The sequence below is a fragment of the Mixophyes fleayi genome, chromosome 8 (genome assembly GCF_038048845.1).
Source record: "Mixophyes fleayi isolate aMixFle1 chromosome 8, aMixFle1.hap1, whole genome shotgun sequence".
In the NCBI taxonomy this organism is placed as follows: Eukaryota; Metazoa; Chordata; class Amphibia; order Anura; family Limnodynastidae; genus Mixophyes; species Mixophyes fleayi.
Window position 1 is genome coordinate 128466047 of NC_134409.1, and position 25147 is coordinate 128491193.

The 25147-nt window shown below is 40.2% G+C and overlaps 2 protein-coding genes across 2 annotated transcripts in view; both read left to right on the plus strand.

Moving 5' to 3' along the window:
- The first annotated feature begins 10882 nt into the window (after window positions 1-10882).
- On the plus strand, window positions 10883-21416 carry CCDC51 (coiled-coil domain containing 51). The gene is made up of 3 exons (XM_075184196.1): window positions 10883-11200; window positions 14111-14275; window positions 20637-21416. The coding sequence occupies exons 1-3, from the start codon at window positions 10883-10885 to the stop codon at window positions 21414-21416; spliced, it is 1263 nt and encodes a 420-aa protein (XP_075040297.1).
- The window catches only part of PLXNB1 (plexin B1), a 250287-nt gene continuing 239332 nt past the window's right edge, over window positions 14193-25147 (plus strand). The window contains exon 1 of the mRNA XM_075183465.1: window positions 14193-14275. The gene's annotated coding sequence lies outside the window, so the exon portion shown is untranslated. The remainder of the gene's footprint in view (window positions 14276-25147) is intronic.

Here is a 25147-nt window from a genome sequence, read left to right on the forward strand (position 1 = left end):
CATTTTTGACATGCATTTATTAAATGTCTTTATCGAGAGAGGGCAGCCACCCTGAACACTCAGTCAGCTGTCCGTTCTGCTACAGGAGACCAAGTAAGAAAACCAAAAGGAAAGACAATGTACCACAATGAGTTTTCATTTTAGAATTCAAAAGTGAATCACAAACTGCCTTGCCGGAAGTCTTCCCTTTCTGTAGGTGAGCCATAGCTGTGGGCAGCAGGACCATCATCTAAACTCAGTTTATACCTTCTGCTTTACCATGGCTCAATACTGTTCTGGAAAAACTTGATGCAAGTAAGAGTTACAGTCTCAATGCTCAGGACAGTATATGAAGGCGCACTTTTAAAGAAAGTCTGGACCAAAAAAGTAAAAGTGACAAGTTCATCAAATCGGTTAGGCTCCAAGATAGATTTCAAAGTTTATTGCTTTATAACAGTTGTTTTGTGAGTTTTTGTGTTAGTACACAGAGGTGCATCTCAATGCAAGCATAACTAACACAGTATGCCATTTACACTGTTTGACCACTGTCATAAAGATTTTACTAAGTACTGCAGAGTATATACAACTGTGTGTGGTTAGAGAGTCGAGGAAATACTCCATCACACTTTAACAAAGCAGCTCAGTAAAACTGAAACACGAAAGGGCCCTCCCAATTTGGTTGCCACAAAGTTAGATGCACACAATCCTCTAGCATGTCATTGTATACGGTAGCATTAAGATTTCCCGATTTGCCACTAAAATGCCCAAGAAAATTATGAAATACAGACCCAGACCATTATTACTCCTACACCAAATTACAGAATTCAGTATGCATCCAGGGAGGAAGCTTTATTCTGGTGTCCTTTTAAACCCAGATTTGTCCATCAGACCGTTAGATGGCGATGCATTATTCATCAGTCCAGAGAACGCCATTCCACTGCTCGAGTCCAGTGGCGGTGTGCTTCTAAAGCTGGGTACACACTACAGAAATTTCGACCAACTTTTTATGCCGAGCGATTTTACATGCGATCGATGGTCCGATCGCCCGGTCCATGGACTGCATACACACTAGCCTTGTTTAGGAAGATAAAGGGAAGAGCGGACGTCCCTTTAGCGACTTTTTACAGCCATGTTGTCGTGAGCAATGACTGTAATTTCCTTCTCACTGTTGTGGATCGGTCGGAAGTTTATACACACTACACAACGGAAACGAGATTGGAACGAAAATATTAAACAGTACGACCAACCAAATGAGGCGATAATCGTCCATTTGGGCAGACTTTCGACCATCGTGTCACTGCACACACTGACCCGACTTTTGAACGAGCGGTCGTATGTCGGCTGATTCAGCCGATTATTGGACGAAAACAGTGTAGTGTGTACCCAGCTTTACCACTGCAGAAAACGTTTGACATTATGAGCTGAGGTTTGTGTGCGGCTACTTAGCCACAGAAACGCAATCCATAAATCCTGACAAGCAGTTCTTCTTATGATGTTGCTTGGAGAGGCATTTTGGGTCTCTGTCGTGTAAAAGACGGATGAGTTTTACACCCCATAGCACTCGCCCATCCCACTTTGTGAGCTCCTGTGGCCTACTGCGTTGAATCGGAGCTGTTGTTTCTAAAAGTTTCCATTCAACAGTATAAACACTTACAGTTGAACAGGGCACAAATTTGACAAACTGACTTGTTGGAACGGTGGTATCCTGGGACGGAGCAAAGCCACAAGCTCCTCAGTACGGCTCAATGACTGTGGAGATTACAGGGCTGTATGCTTGTTTGTGCAGCTGGAAAAGCCAAACACACAAATTAGATGGTGTCCACCTACAGTTGGCCATGTAATGTATAATGAGCCCAAATAACCTTTCACCCATAATGAACATAATGTTGTATGGCTCAATTACCTTAATGCCCAGAATAAATGTCATGTTTATAAGATGTACTAGTTTTACTGGAACTAACATACTTAATAGTCCACTTTGGTGACAGTTATTTCTTTGGGTTGAGGTGCAGATTGGATTTCCTTTCGGTAGCTCAGTGTAATAATTGTATTCCTATTTCATGGGTATTATATAGGAAAACTTAAGCAAAGTGGAGGAAACACATTTCTATGATTATTCCCCATAGTTATCTACAAATAGAACAAGCCCAGAATGTTACAATATTTAATCTTCTTATACTCCGGCGTATAATGATACCAACTTTGTGTAGTTTACCAAGATCTAATGACATTATAGACCCAGGAACAAAAGTACACAATTTAATTTAAGTTTTCTTTTTGTCATTTTAAGAAAGGCTATGACTGAATCTGTGTGCAAAGTATGATCAGAGTAAGCGGTGATAGGCAGATAATATGGGTGTAGCTGCACAAAGCCATAAAAAGAAGTGTCACTATTTATTAACGACATTCACGTATACTTGTATGAGAGCATGATACTCTTACAAAATGGGTGGGTGGAGTATCATGTGAGGTATCATGCAATGAGTTGTTTTTTTTAAATTGTATTAACGGTTTATTTTATTTAACATTAATTCTAATTTGACTTCTATGTCCATAGTCATTTACTAGAGACTATTTAAATATTGCAATTAATATGGTTAACTACACTTTCTTTCCTTTTGGGTCTTGTATAAATCTACACTACCGTAGTGGACAGCTTTTGATTGGTGCCTAGTTTGTCCTCTCTTCTCAGCCCTAGAATCAAACTGCTCCGTGTAAGGACATCAGGTCCCCCTTGTATGATTCTGGAAAACCCTCTACAGGGATGAACAGAAGTGGTGAAAACTGTGCAGAGAGACCACCGGCAAAAGGTGGTGGGAGCGATATGAAGAGTTTGTAGGACTTGTCCAAGTTTGAGAAGCTCCAGGAAAAATAGCAGAGGTAAGACCACTAGTTAGTAACTGATTGATGGGTAACCTCTACTGGCCTAGGGAGGTTTTGAGCACAAAGGAAATACAAATAATAATTTAGGGCCTGATTCATTAAGGATCTTAACTTAAGAAACTTCTTATTTCAGTCTCCTGGACAAAACCATGTTACAATGCAAGGGGTGCAAATTAGTTTTCTGTTTTGCACATAAGATAAATACTGACTGTTTTTTCATGTAGCACACAAATATCAACTTTACATTTCAGTGTACAAATAAGCTATCAAGTACTTGTGCGCTACATAAAAAAATACTCAGTATTTAACTTATGTGCAAAACAGAATACTAATTTGCACCCCTTGCATTGTAACATGGTTTTGTCCAAGAGACTGAAATAAGAAGTTTCTCCAGTTAAGATCCTAAATGAATCAGGCCCCTAGTCTGGCATGCTACTGGTTTTAGCAAAACAGATGTAACAGCCCTTTAATTACCAACTGAAGTAAGAGAATACAAGTAATATGGTTACATTCAGGACTCATACATAATGTGGATATTACTTTCTGGCAAGAACATTCCCCTATGCTCCTGTAAGCAGATCATTATGAGCTGTAGCATTGTTGAGGCCACAGGACAACATGAAGAGTCATCACTCCAGTTAGTTTTCAACTATTTAGGAACGACACAGTTAGAAGCTGCATGGATTTCAAACAGGTCAAAGTAGTAACCTTTATTACAACATTAAATCAGTGACAAGGCAGATGTCTGCACCAATGTAACTCCCAGAATCTAAAGGCCCACCAGTGACAGCAGAGGAATGTTACCACATGCCTCAGTGATGTCATAAGTTCCTAGTGAACCGATTGGTTCCCCCGTGTGCAGGGAACAGGTACACCTCAATTCACTTGCTGATTATTTTGCTTTATATCAGTCCAGTTCAATACACCTCTGTCCTCTAATTTAAAAAAAAAAAAGAAAGTTATCTTAACACATTTATTTTTTGGGGAAGAAACACAGGTCATGGGAACATTTTTAATATTAGTTTAGTCACAAACGCTACTGCATAAAAATAAAGAGGGAAGTTACAAAACGTGTATTATCGCTGTACACAACATACAAGACATCCGCACAGTCCTGGGAGATCGTGGCCAACGCAAAACAGGAAACAGTCATGTAAACGGCCAATCACTTCTTTCCAGATTTCTTAATTCCACCCCCAGCTGAAGGAGAAAAGAAATACATTCTTATTACCACTGATGCGGAGGGGATACACACAATGTCATTACAAGGGTGAAGCTGTGTCGCACAGACTACAGGACTGAAGGATACACTTGAGTAAGCATACATCCAAATAGCATTAAGACACACTAAATAGGATTACACTAAGAATAATCTGTAACCGAGCAGGCTATGTCCAGCCTGTGAACCAAGGTGATTTGTAGATAAACCACGTACTATGTCCCTTATGACATTCTGCTTGCTGGGAGGAAGCTAAGTGCTCTCGTACACAGACATTATTTAAAGCCACCTCTTTGTTCCGTATGTAACAGGTGAACGGAGAAACTCCGATTATTCATGTCTAAAGCTGGGTACACACTACACAGTTTTCGTCCAATAATCGGCTCAATCAGCTGACATACGACCACTCGTTCTAAAGTTGGGTCAGTGTGTGCAGTGACACGATGGTCGAAAGTCTGCCCAAATGGACGATTGTCGCCTCATTTGGTTGGTCGTACCGTTTAATATTTTCGTTCCAATCTCGTTTCCGCTGTGTAGTGTGTATAAACTTCCCACCGATCCACAACAGTGAGTACGAAATTACAGTCATTGCTCACGACAACATGGCTGTAAAAAGTCGCTAAAGGGACGTCCGCTCTTCCCTTTATCGTCCTAAACAAGGCTAGTGTGTATGCAGTCCATGGACCCAGCGATGGGACCATCGGTCGCATGTAAAATCGCACGGCATAAAAAGTTGGTGGGAAATTCTGTAGTGTGTACCCAGCTTTAGAGATACTGGTACAGTGCACAGTAGTTAGAGCAGATGTGGAACGGGGTCAGGGGAAAAACTAAAACAGATTTAAAGAACATTATTGTACGCAAAGCCTAAAAGGAGAAATAAGGCGACTGTGGAAGTGGATAAGGTCTATGGCATTTTTAATGAAATTTAATTTGCCCATGAGGAACATTATGAAAGGAATCTCGTTATACAGATTCTGAGAACTTACTGAGGGGGCCCTTCTGAGCCGCTTTGCCCTTTAATTCTTCCAGCTTTTTCTGCTCTTCCTTCTGTTTCTGCTTGAACACCATGTCCTCCTAAAATCAGACAACAGGGAACAGGTTCATTTTAATCCTACATCTGGATGTAACTGGAACATTGTGGGACTGGAGTTATTACAAACCACACAGCTGCCGTCTTCTATTGTCAACTTTCTAAAAATAACTTCCGCCTACATATCAATGAATGTTTGTAGAAAGGTGGACACATATTTTAGGCATTGGTGTGCAAAATAAATAAATACAATATGGTTCCAAACTGTAGGAAGTACACTCAGCTAATGTTAGGTTTTTAAATCATATTATTTAAATGCCAACACCAAGTAAAAGGTGATTAGTGAAGGCAGAGACAGCTTTGTGGAATATGTTGGCGATAATAACCAGAAAATGTTGGTGTATGTGGCTGCCACGGCTACAAAACTTTCCAATCGTTTTCTGGCTTGCAAAATTGGCAGCTAAAGACCTCTGTCTCCTCTATCTTAGTTGGAATTGCCCCAGCTGTAAGCCAGCATCTCAATGTACTCTTCCCTTCCAAACTAGACCATCCACTTGGTACAGGTTAATTGGCCACTAACCTGCTACCTGTGGTTCACATTTGTCAGACACAGAGTAGCTGATAAATCTTTATGATGGACAAAACCATACGAGCTGTAACATTTATAACTAAGCCATCTGTAGCAACTGCAGCAGAGTTTAAAGCGATCCCTTTAAATACAAGCTGGTTATTTCCTCCATGTCCACATGCTTGTAGACTTTTATATAAGCAGCATAGGAAATTGATCAGAACAATCACTACTATGCTGCCCACAGAGTGTGCGGCTATAGTGAAATGATAATAGCTGTTCATGTAATGTACAGACATTGATCTTTGGTGGGGAAATCAGATGTAATCTACAATTTTATACTCAACATTCACCATTCCAGCGGCAGCTAATTCCATAAACATTGAAGTAGAACTCAACTGGATTTCATTAAAGCCTTCTTGAGGAAGGTAAAAAGGTCCCCCCTTTCCATCCCCTAATCAAAGTCTTTATCATTTAGTGTTCAAGAAGCCTTTAATAACTTTATATTCCCTATAACAACTATTCATGCTTTGACTAGTCTAAAGCTGCGGCAAGGGGTCCTTAAAACCCTGCTAAAACTCCCCTTTCTTCACTAGTTTTTTTTTTTTTTTTTATGTGTCTTTTAAACTATAAAAATTAATCTAAGATCGAGCCACTTGGCTGTTGGGCTGGGCAGCTGGAGAGGTGGGTAATCGGTCAACCCTCACAAATCACTGACTGATCGATAATCTGTCATCCGTCCTGTTATCAGTAATGTATGCTTCCATAGTGTGTATGATTTAGATACAGAATATCCATACTTTCATTACACCTAGTCTTTCTTCATTTCCCCTTTTTATTTTTAAAGAAACAGGTTTGCTTAATATTACTGTATGCCACTTTGTTATGTTATCTTATTAATATCTTAACCATTGTGGCTGTTTCATCTGTGTAATCTTAACAAATTCATGTTCTAAATAAGCTTGGTCACAGAGCGCTACATAATTGAAATACAAGGTATTTTTTGGTTAATGGCAACTCTGGTTGATTTCAGAGTGGGCATGGAGTTCAGCATTTTGGAATTAATAGAAAGTGTGTACTATAAAGGGGATCTTAATCATTGCTAGAAAGAGCAAGTGTGTTTGCTGTGATTAACCCTTGTCTCACACATCACACAGGCTCAGGAAAGTGCTAGTTTGTGACAATCCGGACGAGAACAGTCCCACAAAAAGAAATAAAACAGATTTGAAAACAATATTAGCATTTAAAAGTTTAAGTGTCAAACATTACGGCTTCATATTGGTTAAATACCTCATCTAGTTCCTTGCTCTGTTTCTTAGACTGCTTCAAGGGCTTCTTCTTACCACCTAGAATATAAGAGTAAAAGATTGTTATACCGATATTATCGTAATCAGAATGCTTCCCACACGTGTTGTGGTAGAAAGAGTGTGTGACCCAAAACTCACAGCAGTACCTAATCCCATCAAAACATTATCATACAAGTTGGAGAATGCAGAAAGGGATTCAGCATCTCAGCCATGATACCGTCTAATATGGACACATCGGTGGAGCCAGTTTTCAATAGTTTATCCAGACAAACATCTTGAACTGCACTCAGAGGCCAACAAAATGCATCATGTGTAGGGATCACGGATCCCTATATAAATATGCATCCCACAGCACAGTGACATGTGTACAATAAGCAAGGACCAAAATGTATTAGCAGACAGTTAATATCCGAGATTTACACTAAGGGATAATAGATTACAACAGTCTAATTTTACCAAAAGAGTAATTATGACAGTAAACACACAAACATGTGTGATAAGCATTTTTACTAGTGTTTTAGAGCTCATTGTATGCTTTTTGATGGGTTTACATGTGGCAAATGCAACAAAAAAACAAAACAGGCAGCATTCTGAGGACTGCAAAATAAGTAAAAACACTCAATGCTCTCTGACCTCAGAGCTGTTAACATGCCTTAAACACACATTTAAGCACACATTGGGTATGAGTCTATAAGACGTTGAGGAACCCATGGAGGTGTTTATTCATATATCTGACACTAAAGAGGGAAATAGGAGAAAATAGGGACAACTGTAAAGTAAATCTGTAATCCCAATATTTCTGGTACAGGGAGATATAGGTTGTTTAAAAACTGGTTTCATGAAGATTGAACACCATAGCTGCTTTGGTACTTTTGGGAGCAAAGATGGTGGACACCAGTCTAGACCAATGATTGACAGATCTGCTGAACCCCAAAAAACAAAGGGCTAAGGATTCCAGTAATACAATATATATTAAGCCAGGATAGGGCAGACTGGTCTTGCCAGTTGTGGAACTACAAGCCCCATCATAAGAGGTGAGCCAGTCTTCCAAAGCATGCTGGGACTTGTAGTTCTACGGCAGCCGGAGACCACATACCACTATATAGTGATGTAGTTCTGGCATGTGTGGGGTGTTCTATTACACTCCTAGAACAAGCCGCCCAACACTGCACAATAACCAATACAAGAGCCAGTTCTAGCTGCCCCCCCGGGGGTAGGACCACTTCTGCCCGCTCCCAGCTGCCCCCCAGGGAGGATGGCACCGGATACCACCGACCCACTCTCACTAACCTTCTCTTCCAGACATTTCTGCTGCTGTGACTGTTATGCGAGGACCCCTCACTGCACCGGAAAGAGGTGTCTAACTCAGAGCCGGGTGCTTCCGCCCTTACGTCCCTTGTAAATACTATACAGAAAATAATAAGCGATTATTGAAAGCGGGTTATAGATTACCAACGCTGCTATGACTCATACATAAGACAGCTTTACCTCAGACCACCCCGCCTTTCCGAAGTAATTTTAATTGGCTACAGTCGATTCGACGTCAGTTAGATTAAGTGGTGCCATCTTGGTACAACTAATATTTGCGACAGTAGTTAAATTAAGTGCTGCCATCTTGGTACACCCAATATTTGCGACCGTAATTAGAGTAACTGCTGTCATCTTGGCACAACTAATATTTGCGACAGTAGTTAGATTAAGTGCTACCATCTTGGTACACCTAATATTTGCGACAGAAACGGAAGGTGCCGGAAGCGTGTCTGAGGCCATCTTGGTACGTCTCCTCTGATATTGAGCCTATTGGTGTGACAGTACCGCGGAACTATGACCGCGGCCATCTTTGTACTCTCAAGGAGCTGGAAGTCTATAGAGAGCGGTATAACCCCTGTGTCATCTGCATGAAGCACTTTGTACCAGTGACAGTATCGGTGGGAAAAAAAGAATGAGTGTGGGTTAATAAATCCAGGTAAGAGAACACTTTACAGGGATGGTATTAGGAGGCACAGGGAAATTCAATATATGAATGAAATTATGTGACTATGGTGCGTTTGTCCTAAATGTATTAAAATTTTACTAGAAGCAGGAAGTACAGATTGCTCAGAGGTAGGCACATTATATTTCATTATTATATAGTAAGGAGTGCTTGTTACACGTTCATGCTACAGCAGTGTAGTATATCTGGGTCCTCTGTAAAAGAACCTAAGTTTAATTATTGGCATATTATATTGTCATTGAGCAAACTAGGGATGTTCCCTTCACCTTGAGGCAAGACACATTAACAGTTGTAATAATCATAAATGAGTGGAGAATTATTCCCAGTATCGTGGACCACCCAGATATCTAGCATAGAATATGTCAATGTTCCAGTGTTCATATATTTGTTGTATGCTTGCGATCAATGTTTCTTGTTGCATGTATTCAATGTTTTAAGATGTATATATTAAGCACGTTTACTGAAGTTCCTGAACCACCCAGTCAGTTTGCTCTTCTGCTGTGTGAGACCAAGAAAGAAGACCAAAGGGAATGAGAGGATCAACCGCAGTGAATTTTAATTTTAGAATTCAAAAGTACATCACCATCTGCCTTCCCATGAGCTCCCCCTTCCCTGTAGGCGAGCCACACAATTAGGATAATCTGTAAGAGCGTTTGTTATTTTTAAAAGGGCAGTTTGTGAACCAGCGGTTAGCATTGCTACCTCACAGCGATGGGAAAGATGTCTTCTACTAGTTCCTTGAGGAGTTCCAGTAAAAGTCAAAGAAACTTGCCCTGTAAGCATACCGGAGCAACAACATCAACTACAAAGACAAGGGATGTTTCTTCCCTTTCGATATCCAGAATACATCAGCAATACTCTTCCATATGTCAGTGTGAAAGAATACAGGATTTAGAAGAGCCAGGTGCGTCAATCTTCCCTGCAAAGATGCCCCAGTTTTGGCTAAATTCTAGTTGCACTCTTTGAACAAAGCATCAATAAAACCATGGAGTTAGGAGGCTTCAGTGCCATAAACCCCTAAAACAAAAGAGTATCAGTTAGAAATAAAGGTTCTAGCCCCTTTAAGGATCTCATGGAACAAACACTAGACAATGAGCGGAAGAAGATTTATTTTCTCCTGATACAAGTAGGATAGAGGTTGCCGTTACCTCCTCAAGGCGCGTTTCATGAATTCAGACAACAAGAATCTTTCACTTACTGTCTTTCTAGAGTTATTCTGGAGACCAATGCAAGAGCTAATTTATAAAGTGGCAATTTCTTTTCATTTTAGCCGAAAATAGGTTCAGCCTGCCCTCCAGCCAGTCCCAGACTCTCACCAGGAACAGTCATTGTGTTCAGAGCAATAAGATGTTGTGTCTACCATAAGCAAAGTATGTGAAAGAGGAACAGGCTGTTTTGTTCTTCCAGGAGGGAATTAGTAATGGTGAAGCAGTCTCACAACCACAGATAACTAGATCGCAAACATGATCCACATGTCATAGACTGAACAGTTCTCCAGTTTGAGAAGATATTTTAGCCTCTTCCAACAAGGGTTTGTCCGCTTTGCTGCGGCATTTGCCAAGGTTTATCGAGGCAGTTAAGTAAATGTCCACTTATATTTTTGATTATCATTACTAAGCTGAGTTTGCTAATACAGAATAGATATTTATTTTGCAAGCATCCACATCTTCATATCTCTTCCCTCCCTAGTACTGCTAGTTAATTCATATAAGTATATTGTCAGAGATCAATATCCAGGAAATGGACAGTATTAGAGTCAACTGAAGATGTGGAAAACCCTGTAAATTTATTGACTTCTAGGTCCATAATCATGGACTTGAGACTGTTTAAATACTGAAATCTGTATGGTTAATTCCTCTTTTATTTCTCTTTTAGGTCTTGTATCCATACACCGTAGTACACCATGAAACACTTCTGTGGTACGCAGGTTGTTATTGGTGCTGTGAGACCACCTAGTTGGTCCTCTTCTCTTCTTCTGAACCATAGAATCAAGCTCCTCACTGTAAGGACTCTCTGCTCCCCTGCATCCAAACTTCCAGACATAAAACCCCCATCACACGATTCTGGAGCCAGCCCCTTACAGGGTTGGAAGGAAGCGGCGCAAAATGTGGGTAAAAACTCCATGCAGAAGCTCTCTACCACGGCCAAAAGCTGGTGGGACCGATACGAAGAGTTTGTCGGAATTGTCGAAGTTCGAGAAGCTCAAGGGAAAGTAGCAGAGGTAAGGTCACTCGTTGGTTACTGATCGGTGGTAATCTAACACGGACTGATGGACAACCTTTAGGGCATTGCTGTGATACAGATCTATGCACTGAGCGAAGCATTAGTGTACAGTACTGGTACGGAGCTGTGTGGTAAATTGTTCAACAGTTGGACCGATTGGTCGAGTCACATGGGGGCCTTTTAGTGGGGTAGGGGGCAGATAGTGGTCTTCTTCAAAAAGGATTTCTGAACATGCCTGAAAATGTGAGTGACTTTGTTTCGATAGTGCTCAAGCATGCAGGTCATTTTGAGGGCTCGTTTGCTGTCTTTGGTAGATATGTGGCCTCCTTTGTAAAGTTTTTCTCTTAATTTACCTGAATAATAGCGTTAAAGAGCATAAAAGTGGTGGCTTTGCAGGCATTGGGGATCGGGCAGTAGGTAGATCTATGGTTCTCTTACACCTGGGGGTAAATGTATGAACATGCGGGTTCTTCAACACCCTCGTGTTCAGCGTGTTCAGTGATTAAATTTCAAGCGGCGCTGCATTGTAAAGGGAAACTTCCCTTTACAATGCAGCGCTGCTTGAAATTTAATCGCTGAACACGCGGGTGTTGAAGAACCCGCATGTTCATACATTTACCCCCTGTTTGGAAATAGCAGAGAACCGTATGGCAAGTTCCTGAAAGTTTATAAAACTGAAAATTCACAGCTGCTTCTAAACCTCTTAGGATAGTTTTTATTATTTTATTATTACAGATTATTTATATAGCGCCACTAATTCCGCAGCGCTGTACAGAGAACTCACTCATATCAGTCCCTGCCCCATTGGGGCTTACAGTCTAAATTTCCTATCACGCACAAACAAACAGAGAGAGACAGACACTCACACACAGACTAGGGTCAATTTGTTAGTGCCAATTAACCTACCAGTATGTTTTTGGAGCGTGGGAGGAAACCGGAGCACCCGGAGGAAACCTACGCACACACGGGGAGAACATACAAACTCCTCAAAGATAAGGCCATGGTCGGGAATTGAACTAATGACCCCAGTGTTTTAAGGCAGAAGTGCTAACCACTGAGCCACCGTGCCAACCTGGAGGGGGGGGTGGGTGCAGATATATGATATTGGGAGCCATATCATGCTCATTACTCAACAAATGAACAACATTAAAGCAGAATAATTAACACTAATAGCACAATGGTGTTGTGCAGGTTTTCCTACAGACAGGAGAAGATACTGAGTCACAGCAGCAGAGAATGACAGGTACACATGTCCATACATACTGCACCCAACTACACCCTCAATTTCACTGGATATCTAACTTCCTATTATCACGGTAGCTAAGTATTAATATTATTATTATCCTGTATTTATATAGCAAAAACAGATTCCGCAGCGCTGGGCAAAATCACACAAACCTGGATGCATAAAGAAAACTTGGTGTGTATTTGTTCCTGGAAGCAACGAGATACAAAGATTTAAAAATGCGGCATATCCAAAGAAGCCCAATTAGACATTAGTGTGACGTGACTCTGCACGGATAACTCATACGCTGTAGAATCCGTCGCCAGGAAATCCGCGATTTTTTAGGATGTGTCTAATCGAGCGTTTGTTTACGGATTTCACTGAATCCTAAGGGTTTTTGGAGAGGCTGAAAGAGATTCTGGCTGAGCGCTTAGGATTTCGCCAATCAGAGCTAAAAGTTACAATAAGATTTTATCTTTTTTTTTTAAAAAAAATGTTTTAATGATTTCAGTGGTCAGCAAATAAATATATATATATATATATATATATATATATATATATATATATATATATATATAATTGAACATGTAAGAGTACATAAGTAATAACTCGTCCAACCAAATTTTTCTTTAACGGTACAACATTACGCAGGACAATAGAAAATATGATAATATAGTTGAGTGCCAATATTAAAAATAGTGGAGGGGGGTGGGGGTAATGAAAAGTTTGGAGCGATAAACTACTGTAAATCTCTACAAGGATAGGTAGTTTTAAAAAAGTTCTGTATTAAGTTCTAGAATTCGGAGGTTCTTAGATTCTGGAGGGTTATTAGCAGTATAAAATTGCAAATCGCTAACAAATTCTATGGTCATATAGAGCTAAGTATTACTATTATTAATCAATTAATGAGTGGCATTACATCCTTGATTTTGTGATTGAACAAAGAGCCGTTGTATCCACACGACCATATACCTGTTCCTGCCAGAGAAATGGTATGTAATTTCTATAGAGGCAATGTGTCATATTAGGGGCCTGATTCATTAAGGATCTTAACTTGAGAAACTTCTTACTTCAGTCTCCTGGACAAAACCATGTTACAATGCAAGGGGTGCAAATTAGTATTCTGTTTTGCACATAAGTTAAATACTGACTGTTTTTTCATGTAACACACAAATACTTGATAGCTTATTTGTACACTGAAATGTAAAGTTATTATTTGTGTGCTACATGAAAAAACAGTCAGTATTTAACTTATGTGCAAAACAGAAAACAAATTTGCACCCCTTGCATTGTAAGATGGTTTTGTCCAGGAGACTGAAATAAGAAACTTCTTAATTTAAGATCCTTAATGAATCAGGCCCTAGGTTTTTAAGGGCTGATACTGTTTTTGCTTCATTTTAATATGCAAATTATGGTTAAATTTCTGTAAGCAGCAGAATATTTTATAACAGGATTCTGTAATCCACTGACAATATAATGCATGGACAGATTTAATGCATCTCTTACATACACATACTTATGCACACAGGCACTAGGACACAATGATCATTTTGTCTGCTTTTATTTTAGGTTTTCAGTTTTAACTTGTCAGAAAAATTTATAAAATATAGTTTTTAAATTCATAACGGTGCACGGACCTATTTAAAGATCATCAACCCGCGTCTCCCTCTGCTTCCCCTGCAGGCGGAGAAGGACTTCATGGTGGCCCGCGGGATAGTGCGGGAGGCCCGCGAGAGCGTGGAGACCCAGCTGTTGAAACTGAAAGAGGTGCGCGATCGGCTGGACCGAGTGTCCCGCGATGACATCCAGTACTTGGAACTAGCCACTCTGGAGCATAAAATGTTGCAGGTATGTCCAGCCACAGGATAGTGCCCTTCCCTGTATGTCTCAGTCAAAATGCCTGTGTACATGAGGCTAAGGCCAAGTCTACATTTTGCGTTTCGGCCCAGCCAGACTACAAAGGTAAAAGTGACTCATAAGCTAAATGATCCCGTCACACAACAATGTTGGTCAAGGGGTAGTTGTATAACGGGTGGTAATAGGGTAATGTAGTGAGGTTAAGAGGGTGGTTGAGGAATATTATAAGCTTGTCTGAAGAGGTGGGTTTTCAGAGAACGCTTGAAAGCTTGTAGACCAGAGGAGAGTCTTATTGTGCGAGGGAGAGAATTCCGTAGAGTGGGTGCAGCCCGGAAAAAGTCCTGTAACCGGGAATGGGAGGATGTAATGAGGGTGGATGAGAGACGCAGATCTAGTGCAGAACGGAGTTGCTGAGTTGGGAGATATTTTGAGACAAGAGAGGAGATGTATGTTGGTGCAACTTTGTTGATGGCCTTGTAGGTTAATAAAATTATTTTATATTGGATTCTGTAGAAAACAGGCAGCCAGTGTAGAGACTGACAGAGTGGCTCAGCAGAGGAATAACGGTTTACAAGGAAAATCAATCTAGCCGCTGCGTGCAAAATAGATTGTAGTGGTTTGAGTCTGTTTTGGATAAGACCAGTAAGGAGGGAATTGCAATAGTCGATGCGGGAGATGATGATGCATGAATTAAGGTTTTTGCAGGGTATTGTGTGAGATATGTGCGAATTCTGGATTTTTTTTTTAGATGTATGTAACATGATTTAGATATAGAGTCAATGTATGGAACAAAGGATAGGTGTGAGTCAAGGATTACACCTAGGCAGCGAGCTTGTGGGGTGGGATTTATGGTCATGTTATCAACAGAGATAGAAATGTCAGGTATGCTCTTGTTGGTGGGTGGGAATATTATTAACTCTGTTTTAGAAAGATTACGTTTGAGTTGACGAAAGGACATCCACGTTGAAATGGCAGAAAGACAGTCAGTTACACAGGACAACACTGTCCCCAATTGTAAAGCGCTACGGAATATGTTGGCGCTATATAAATAAATGATGATGATGATGATACTACAGCTCTTAGTCCCAGCTTTCCTCCAACCCCCAGGATTCTCCTCAATTTCTATTTTAAAGTCGTTCCTCAGTCAACACATGAGCCGCAGTCACAAGAGCCTGGGAATTGTGCACTAGACATTTCCTCCCATCTACAATAAAATGAGTATTATTAATAGATGTGGCTTTACCCTGTACTGTGATGCTGTTTGTTGCTTTCTTTATAAACTTTTAATTTATCAGAGAAACTTTTGTTCACGTTGGCAGGTTTAAAAAAAACAAACAAACCACGATTTGTAATTAAAACAAACTAAACTTCAGGAGCTAATAAACCGTTTAACTTTAAAATGAAGACACAATCCCTAAGCAGCTATTCATGAGGAAATTACTACGTTTACCTCATATATTGGAACAACAGCACTGGATAATATCCTTAAATATCCAATAGAAGAAAAAAATCTCAATAAAAAGAGCAATTCAAAAGACCCAAAACACTGTAGAAGAGTTAATAAAACTTCAGAGAATTGGCTTATAAAATGATGTACTTTAATAGCAATGTATAATGGCTAAAATATTCAAGTCTACTTCCACAGACACTTAAATATAGAAATAGTTTTGGTCCATCAGAAAAGTACTATGTGCGCTACGAAGTAAGATTATACAGATAATTAGGCAAATTCCCAATACTGCTTAATGGATAATTAGGAACTCCAAGGTAAATTGCTCCCGTTTGTATTAGGAGGAAGTCGCTCCAGAGATTATCCTTCAGGTGAAAATTGAGTCCCAAACATTCGCACGAATACGTCGTAGACTCAGCGATAAGCAGTATAGCTTTCAAGTCACGTTTCTGTAGCGTTCATTGGGGATAGAGCTCGGTTATTCGCTTCCACGTGTAGAACCTTTGATCTTTCTCCCAGAATTCTGCAGTTACTGTAACATATTGTATACAGTAGACGTAATCCAACACGCGTCAGTAATTATAGTATGATCCGCTTCTAGTGCTGTGGTTTTACTGGTGTTTCATCTGTCTATGTCTATGTGGGCTTCTTCCAAACTAGTTTGTAATTTATTCCATACATTGTATTGTCACTTCCAGACAGACAGCCACAAATATGTTTTGGCAGCAGTGAGCTGGTATACAATAGATTATAGCTGCTCAACGTGTTATGTATGATATACTCCTCACAATGGTCAACTAAGTGCTCTTAATGTTGTGTACAATGATGACAAACAGTCCCAGAAGTGTTCTAATTTATTCCAAGTAACCCCCTTATTTGTATAAATGATCACCGAGCAACCCCTTCTGCCTTTAAGGGGGGAATTCAATTGGTCGCGGAGTGCATCCGGAACGGCCGTGATGGGACTCCGCGGCGATGTAACATTGCGGGTTTCTACTTTCACCCCACAGAGGTGCGATAAGAAATCCGCGATGTTGAGGTACCGCAGGAACCTAAGCGTTACACAAAGAGTGTCCAGCGGCGATGCACATTATTGTAAACGTTTCATTAACCCTATCACTTCCAGGGCTGTTAGTAAAGCAGTAACCCTTTAATTCCCTTCTCCGTTCTCATGCCCTGGGCGACAAGTGAAGCATTGGTGGGACCCCGGTTAGACACCAAGGGGTAAATGTATCAAGCTGAGAGTTTTCCGGCGGGTTTGAAAAACCAATCACATTCTAGCTATCATTTATTTAGTACATTCTACAAAATGACAGCTAGAATCTGATTGGTTGCTATAGGCAACATCTCCACTTTTCAAACCTGCCGGACAACTCTCAGCTTGATACATTTACCCCCAGAGCTTTTCGGTGTTCCCAGTTTTGTGGTCAACACTGGAAAATAATTTGCCTCCCTGTTGTGCGGTGCTGCAAGATATTTGTAAGCTTTATAACAAAATACTAATAATAACACCAGTCCCCCCCAAATATAATCTATAGATATTCATTAAGGAACGTGAATGCCTACATGTACCTTATTTTGCATACAATTGCACCGTGCATGCTCAGAATAGGGCTATACGCCAGTGAACGCAGGTACATCCAATGCATCTTGGAACGCAAAGGACACTTCCAACAGTCTACGGTTTCATGGGCGGAACACACATCCGTCTGAATCGGCCGTATCACGTGCACCAGCTACACGGCAGGTGTAGGCGCCGTGTGATAGCGATGGTCACATATGCAGCTAGAACATGTGTTTGCAATCGGGAGCAACTGTCAAAATGCTTATTATGTTCAGTGCACATTAATAACATCCGATAAATGTTTTTCATGGGGGAGGGGACTTTTATTTTTTTAATTTTTTTTTCTTTAATGACAATAATTGAATACTTTTTTCCCCTGTGCCAGGGTTTCCCAAACCCAGTCCTCAGGGCTCCCCAACAGTGCATGTTTTCCATATCTCCTTGCTGGAGCACAGGTGTATTCATTACTGACTGACACATTGTAACAGATCCACAGGTGGTCCTAATTATGTCACATGTGACCTGGAAAACCTGCACTGTTGGGGAGCCCCGAGGACTGGGTTTGGGAAACCCTGCCCTGTGCATTCTACTGGGACTTTATGTATTGTTCGTATCGTGTAGTAAGATGTGTCTGTCTTAATAAGGCAGAGTGAGTCTACAACTGTATTCAACAAGAGACGTTACTTCAGATCCACTTGTAGTTGAAGACGGACGTTCCTATCCCTGGATTACGGTCATTACGGTAATAGTGCGCGTAATTACCGTTATTACGGTACCTTTAACGCTGGATTTCAGCTCGCAGCTCAGCTCAATAACAAATTTTATAGCCGCAACGCAAATTAACCGCACTGTCCGCTAGTGAGGTCAGAACACAAACAGCCAATCAGAAGCCGCTAGCTAGTGCTGCCAACTGTCGTCATCATCACGGATTAGTTTTCTACCAGCCCTCCTGTACCCGTCTGCTAAGAGGTGCATCTGGGGACGCATCAAAGTTTAATTATGTCGCATTTACGTGAACGATTTACACTTGCCCTCCCCGGTTCTGCGTCTTCAAATTAGAAGGGCACGCAAGTCTAAAAATCTTGATAGGAAGATATTTTTGGTATGGGAGAATGCTTATATTACACCAAAACAATTGCTGCACACTCCGAACTCAAATGGGGCCATTTAAATGTACTTTTAATATGTCGTGATTAGTAATACATTACTGTTTCTTTCATCTTGCTTGTTGCAGCCATGATTGCCAATATTATTTTTTTTATATAAATATCACAACTTCATACAAACATATTAACGGTAGATTCACTCCAAAAGGATCAATTTAGCTTTTCTGCATCTAAGTGACACAAGAAACAAACATATGTTTATGTATAATTACCAGAGTGTATTTATTTCAGTAAGGGGGAGCTCTTGCATCACTGTAAAGGATAAACTATGAATGCTCTGATAACTAAATGGATCACTGAGTTTTATTTATTTCCCAGAATACATTGGTCGTTAACTGACCATAATTCATAAAATATTATCTTTCCATTGCTTGAAGTGGTGGAGGCTGCGGGGGGGGGGAGGGGGGGAGGGTAGTTAAATCTCTGTTAAAGATAAGATGGTGCGATTTGCAAAACTGGTTTTGGATTCTCCCGAGAGACCTATTTTCTATGTTTCCTGTGTCAGTTTCCTCTTTTCGCAGCTCAATTTGAAAGAAATCCAGTGACTCAGCCTTAAATATGTTGTTTAATAATTAGATTTGATCCGTCCAGAACATCTCTAATCCAATCAGTATCATCATATCCAACATGTGTTATGTATTTGAAAGAGAAAAATAATTAATGAAAACATAATGGCATATACTGCAGGCAGGAGTTAACCTCTTGTACGTAGATCCATCATCCATTCTGTTTGACGTTAGTTGCCGACAAATGTGTGTTGTTAATGTATTCTTTATGACAAATAAAATCTTTATGATTTGCTAATATTAACCTTTTACAATTGGTGTGGCCAATATGGGCCCTATATATGGTGGCTTAGTGGTTAGCACTTCTGCCTCATAGCGCTGGGGTCATGAGTTCAATTCCTGACCATGACCTTATCTGTGTGGAGTTTGTATGCTCTCCCCGTGTTTGCGTGGGTTTCCTCTGGGCGCTCTGGTTTCCTCCCACACTCCTAAAATATACTGGTAGGTTAATTGGCTTCTATCAAAATTGACCCTAGTCTCTCTGTGTGTTTGTTAGGTAATTTAGACTGTAAGCCCCAATGGGGCAGGGACTGATGTTACAGAGTTCTCTGTTTAGCGCTGCGGAATCAGTGGCGCTATATAAATGATGATGATATGTTGTCATTTTTATTGACCTAATTATTGTTCTATAGCAAATGTTAGATAGCCATTATCAAATAATTCATATCCGCTAAGCGTTTTGTTAGTTTTTAATATTGTCTTTGTTTAAACTTTATGCAGTAGGAGAAAAGGATTTATAGTTAATAAAATACTTATTTTAGGAAGGTTAAACAGGGCTAAAGCTGATGTTATGCAGTGTAATGTTTAGCTGAGATAAATTTGTAGAAGAAAGATTGGAATGAAGGAGAGAAACTGTAAGTATTGTTCAAAGATCTTTTATGAATAGCTGGAAGGTATATTATTTTTGTCACTCTCTGACATGGATCAGGCAACTAACCACTTTTGACTAGTGATGTCAGAGGGTGACAAAAGTATGGATATTTTATACAGTTGTTTATATAGGTATAAAGTAACATCTATATTAATAATAGATTATAGTAATGGATGTGTTATTCTTTATAATACACACATTTTCGTAGTGATAACACAGAGCGCTCCTTTGATAAAGATATACTAGGCTTTATACATATGGGCAGCACGGTGGCCTAGTGGTTAGCACTTCTGCCTTACAGCACTGGGGTCATGAGTTCATTTCCCGACCATGGCATTATCTGTGTGGAGTTTGTTCTCCCTGTGTTTGCGTGGGTTTCCTCCGGGTGCTCCGGTTTCCTCCCACACTCCAAAAACATACTAGTAGGTTAATTGGCTGCTATATATATATATATATATATATATATATATATATATTATATATGTGTCAAAATTGACCCTAGTCCCTCTCTGTCTGTGTGTATGTTAGGGAATTTAGACTGTAAGCTCCAATAGGGCAGGGACTGAAGTGAGTGAGTTCTCTGTACAGCGCTGGGGAATTAGTGGCGCTATATAAATAAATGGTGATGATGATGATGATACATACATTGGCAACATTTGTGTATTATAAACCTATTCTAGGAGAAGCTTGTTTTTGTCTTGTAAATTAAAACCATATCTTACATTCTTTATTCAGGAAGAGAAAAGATTGAAAACTTCGTACATCCACGCAGAAGAGAATGAGAGAGAGACGTTTTTCCTGTTCTCCGCCTCAGTCAGGGAGAGTCACGAAAAAGAGAGAACTAGAGCAGAGCGGACTAAGAATTGGTCAATTATTGGATCGGTGTTGGGTGCAATTATCGGGGTCATGGGATCAACCTATATTAATCGGGTCAGGCTGCAAGAATTAAAGGGCCTGCTTCTAGAAGCACAGAAAGGACCAATCAGCTTACAGGAAGCTATCCATGAACACGCTACGGTACACCAATCCCAACAAAAGGATCTTGGCAATCTCATTTTATCTTTAAGAAACATGGTACCGGCTACTGAACCGTCATCCCAAGAATTGCAAAAAGGAGGCCGTGAGCCTCCATCGAAGGCCGCCGGTTCAGACGACCAGGTGTTTACGGTAATTAAGGAACACATGGCTTACACAAAGGAAACGGGGAAATATTTGGAAAGTTTACAACAGAAATTCGGCAGCCTGGAAATGAGTCTCGGCAAAGTAGCGACGGACGTGCAGAACGTGAAGTCGAAGCTTTACTCGCGACCCATGGAGAGGCTCTCCGTCCCCGTTTCTGTGCCCGGGGACGGCGGGCAGGAAGGTCCTCTGCAGAACGTTATACTGGGATTGTCGGAAGCTGAGCAGAGACTGGGCACTCGGATCAACAGGAATTCCATTTACAGCACCGCGTTTACCTGTACGGTGCTCGCATTGTCCTTTCCTATACTGTACATTTTACTGAAAGGAAACTAGACAGGGCCAAGCAAAAATAATAAAATGTTCTACACCCACTCGTGCTTTCGCAAAATGTTAATGGGATCTTATTGTTAAAATTTTAAGTTTTTATACAACTTTCTTGCCATATTTAAAGCAGAAAACAGGGCTTCATAATTCATATTCACCTGTCATCCAAAAACGGCTTCATGTAAGTGAAAATAAGGTCGCGTACTAACTGCAAAACAAACAATTCTTTTTACAATTTACATCCAGTTATGGCCACCTAATTCACTCCTGCATTTTTCTCCAAAAATACTGTTCAAGCATCATTAATTGCCTTAAGTAATGAGCGTAAGAGGAGCAAGTACATCTTTACTGTGTCATACTTATAGATTTGATTTTATTACATTTTATTTTTAAGCCTTAGAATCTACTATCTCATTTAAAATGTACCTGATTTGATGGAAAAAATATAGACCAATGCCCAGATTCGATACTGCCAAGTATGTGTAAAAATTGAGTTATTTTGCCTGGGTAGAGAATCTGTAACCCCTGCTTAAGGAGGAACACTACCCTAAATGTGCAATCTTCACCCCTTTAATCTTATTTAAATCTCTGTTACCGCGATACAGAATCTTGCTTTTATCATGTGGGCCCAACCCACCCAGCTCCTCCCACCTCACCCAAGCTCCTCCCACAGCACCAAGCAAAATTGGCTCATTCTTGACGCATTCATCATCATTTATTTATATAGCGCCACTAGATCCGCAGCGCTGTACAGAGAACCCACTCACATCAGTCCCTGCCCCATTGGAGCTTACAGTCTAAATTCCCTAACACACACACATACACGGGTCAATTTTTTGATAGCAGGCAATTAACCAACCAGTATGTTTTTGTAATTGTGGGAGGAAACCAGGGAGACATGTGCAAACCCTATGACTAAGGTTGGTTGCAAATGTGATCAAATAGGTACAGTGACTTTCACAAAACAGTATTTGGGAACAAGGGTTTGCAGCTTCATAAATGACCCTAAGGAGTAGATTTAGCAAACCTTTTAAACAGGAAAAGTGGAGGTGTAGCCCATAGCAACCAATCAGATTCTAGTTATCATTTTCTACAATGTAAAAAATAAATGAGAGCTAGAACCTGATTGGTTGCTATGGGCAACATCTCCACTTTTCAGACAAATATGATATTATTTTATTTGACATAAAATGAAATCGAAAACCTTTTCTAGTACTCCTCATGCTGTATCAGGGTTTTATAGTCAAAACAGATGTCCATTGCTATCATTATTAATAAAATGTTAGCATCCTTTAGACAGATAATGACAGCCAGTGATTAGAAATGATCTTGGTGTACAAGCAAAAATTCTTACTATTTAACCAGGAACTGTTCCTGTAATGAAAATGTATTTATTTTTTTTGAAATTGTGAAAATTAGGAAACCGTTTAATCACCGCAGTCCTAGATATATGTGTTCAGAGTAGAGGTATGTAACCATATATTTATATTTTGATGTTGCCCTTTAACTGATAACTGTTATAAACTACTGACTGACCGTGGTATAAACCCACAGCCTATGTGTCCTTGTGTTGATTAATGTCTGTGTTGCATTTTGAGCACTTTACCTTGTTACTAAATGCGATGATTAAAGTGGACGTATCATTAGGAAGCCATTTATTTCTAATAATCATCATCATCATCATCATTTATTTATATAGCGCCACTAATTCCGCAGCGCTGTACAGAGAACTCACTCACATCAGTCCCTGCCCCTTTGGAGCTTACAGTCTAAATTCCCTAACACACACACACACACACACACACAGACAGACAGAGAGAGGCACACACAGACTAGGGTCAATTTGTTAGCAGCCAATTAACCTACCAGTATGTTTTTTGGAGTGTGGGTGGAAACCGGAGCACCCGGAGGAAACCCACGCAAACACGGGGAGAACATACAAACTCCTCACAGATAAGGCCATAGTGGTTATTAAACGCATGACCCCAGTGCTGTGAGGCAGAAGTGCTAACCACTACGCCACCGTGCTGCCCCGGTGGCAGCACGGTGGCGTTTTTTTTAACCAATGTTAATAATAACATTGGACAAAGCTGTGTTACCACGATAAACAAACACGACATCACGCCTAGGGCAAAATCAACATTATAATACTGATGAAGGTGAGAAAGTCTTTAGACTGACAAACATGCTAAGATTGGTGGGCTTTCCTTTGGAAGTTTGCCTTAGAGGTGGGGTCAGGGAACTTTTTTACCTTTTACCCCCAAATATATTTAGATACGCCAACGTTACCCCTTTGATTTGAAAGGAAGGAAATCATATATTATTAATTATTGGAATTCAAAATTTTATTGAATCTATTCAACATTTCTTTGAAAGATTCAACTTCAAAACTTCAGGTTTTGGAGAAACGATGTTGCTTCATTTTTGATACGAGAGCATCAATATTGGGGCATTTTGATGTCAGAGCAATTTGGATACAGTCTTCAGCGTCCAATCGATTTCTCTGCTTTGTTTTTATGTTCGTTAGAGTGCAAAATCCTTGTTCGCAAAGGTAGGTTGTGGCAAAGGGCAGCAACTTTTTAACTGCTTCCTCATGTGCAATTTTGATGCCTTTGCAGCTGTTGACATCCAAAAATATGATGGATCTACTTTGTTTTCAAATGCAATACGTGCTTCATTATTGCATCGAAGCTCAAGAAGTGCCTCTGCCAACCCTTGAGACTCTTCTGGTACAACAGCAATTTCACATTTAAAGGGGTCTACAATCCAACTGACAACATGGGAATCGGCAGCATTACCCCCAGGAATTTCATTTTTACCCCATTTGGGGTAATTTACCCCTGTTCCCTGACCACTGCCTTAGAGCTATAAAATTTTCCCATGTGCAAGACTGAAAAGCCGAGGGATGTCTGGGTATGAAAATTAGCCTAAAAAAAAACATTTATCAACAGCGTACAGAGCCAGAATTAAAAGGTTACCCTTTCACTGTCTACAGACGTTGCAGACTGGGAGCTGCTATGATGATTGATCAAAGTGGACGGGTTTGTGTTGTGTATGAAAATGGAAATGTTTTTTGCTCATATTGTTTGTGTTTTTATATTGTTTGTCTTCAAGCAGCAGGAAAATGAATGATGTCTCGTAGCCTAGGTTGCAGGATGTCTGTTTTGTTAATGGAATTTAAGTTACGTGGGACGTATAGGGGACTGTCCCGGAATTACAATTGTCTCCAGTACAGAATTTGATAAGAACCACTTGGCCCATCTAGTCTGCCCATTTTTTTTAACCTATAGTAACCTCAAACCCTATTTGTTCCTTAGTTCTTTGTAAGGATATCCTTGTGTCTATTCCAAGCATGTTTACATTGCTCTACTGTATTATCCTCTACCACCTCTGATGGGAGGCTATTCCACTTATCCACTACCCTTTCTGTGAAGTAATTTCGAAGTAGTTTGCGAATTTAAGTCTGCATTATATTTATTACGGTGAGGTTGTGCCATGACTCTGAGCCAAGTAGTTATATATGACAAGCCATATTTGACGGGAGATAAGAACCACTTGGCCTATCTAGCCTACCCAATTTTTAACCTATGGTAACCTCAAACCTTATTTGATTCTTTGTAAGGATACCCTTATGTCTATCCTAAGTACGTTTAAATTGCTCTACTGTATTATCCTCTACCACCTCTGATGGGAGGCTATTCCACTTATCCACTACCCTTTCTGTGAAGTAATTTCCTCTG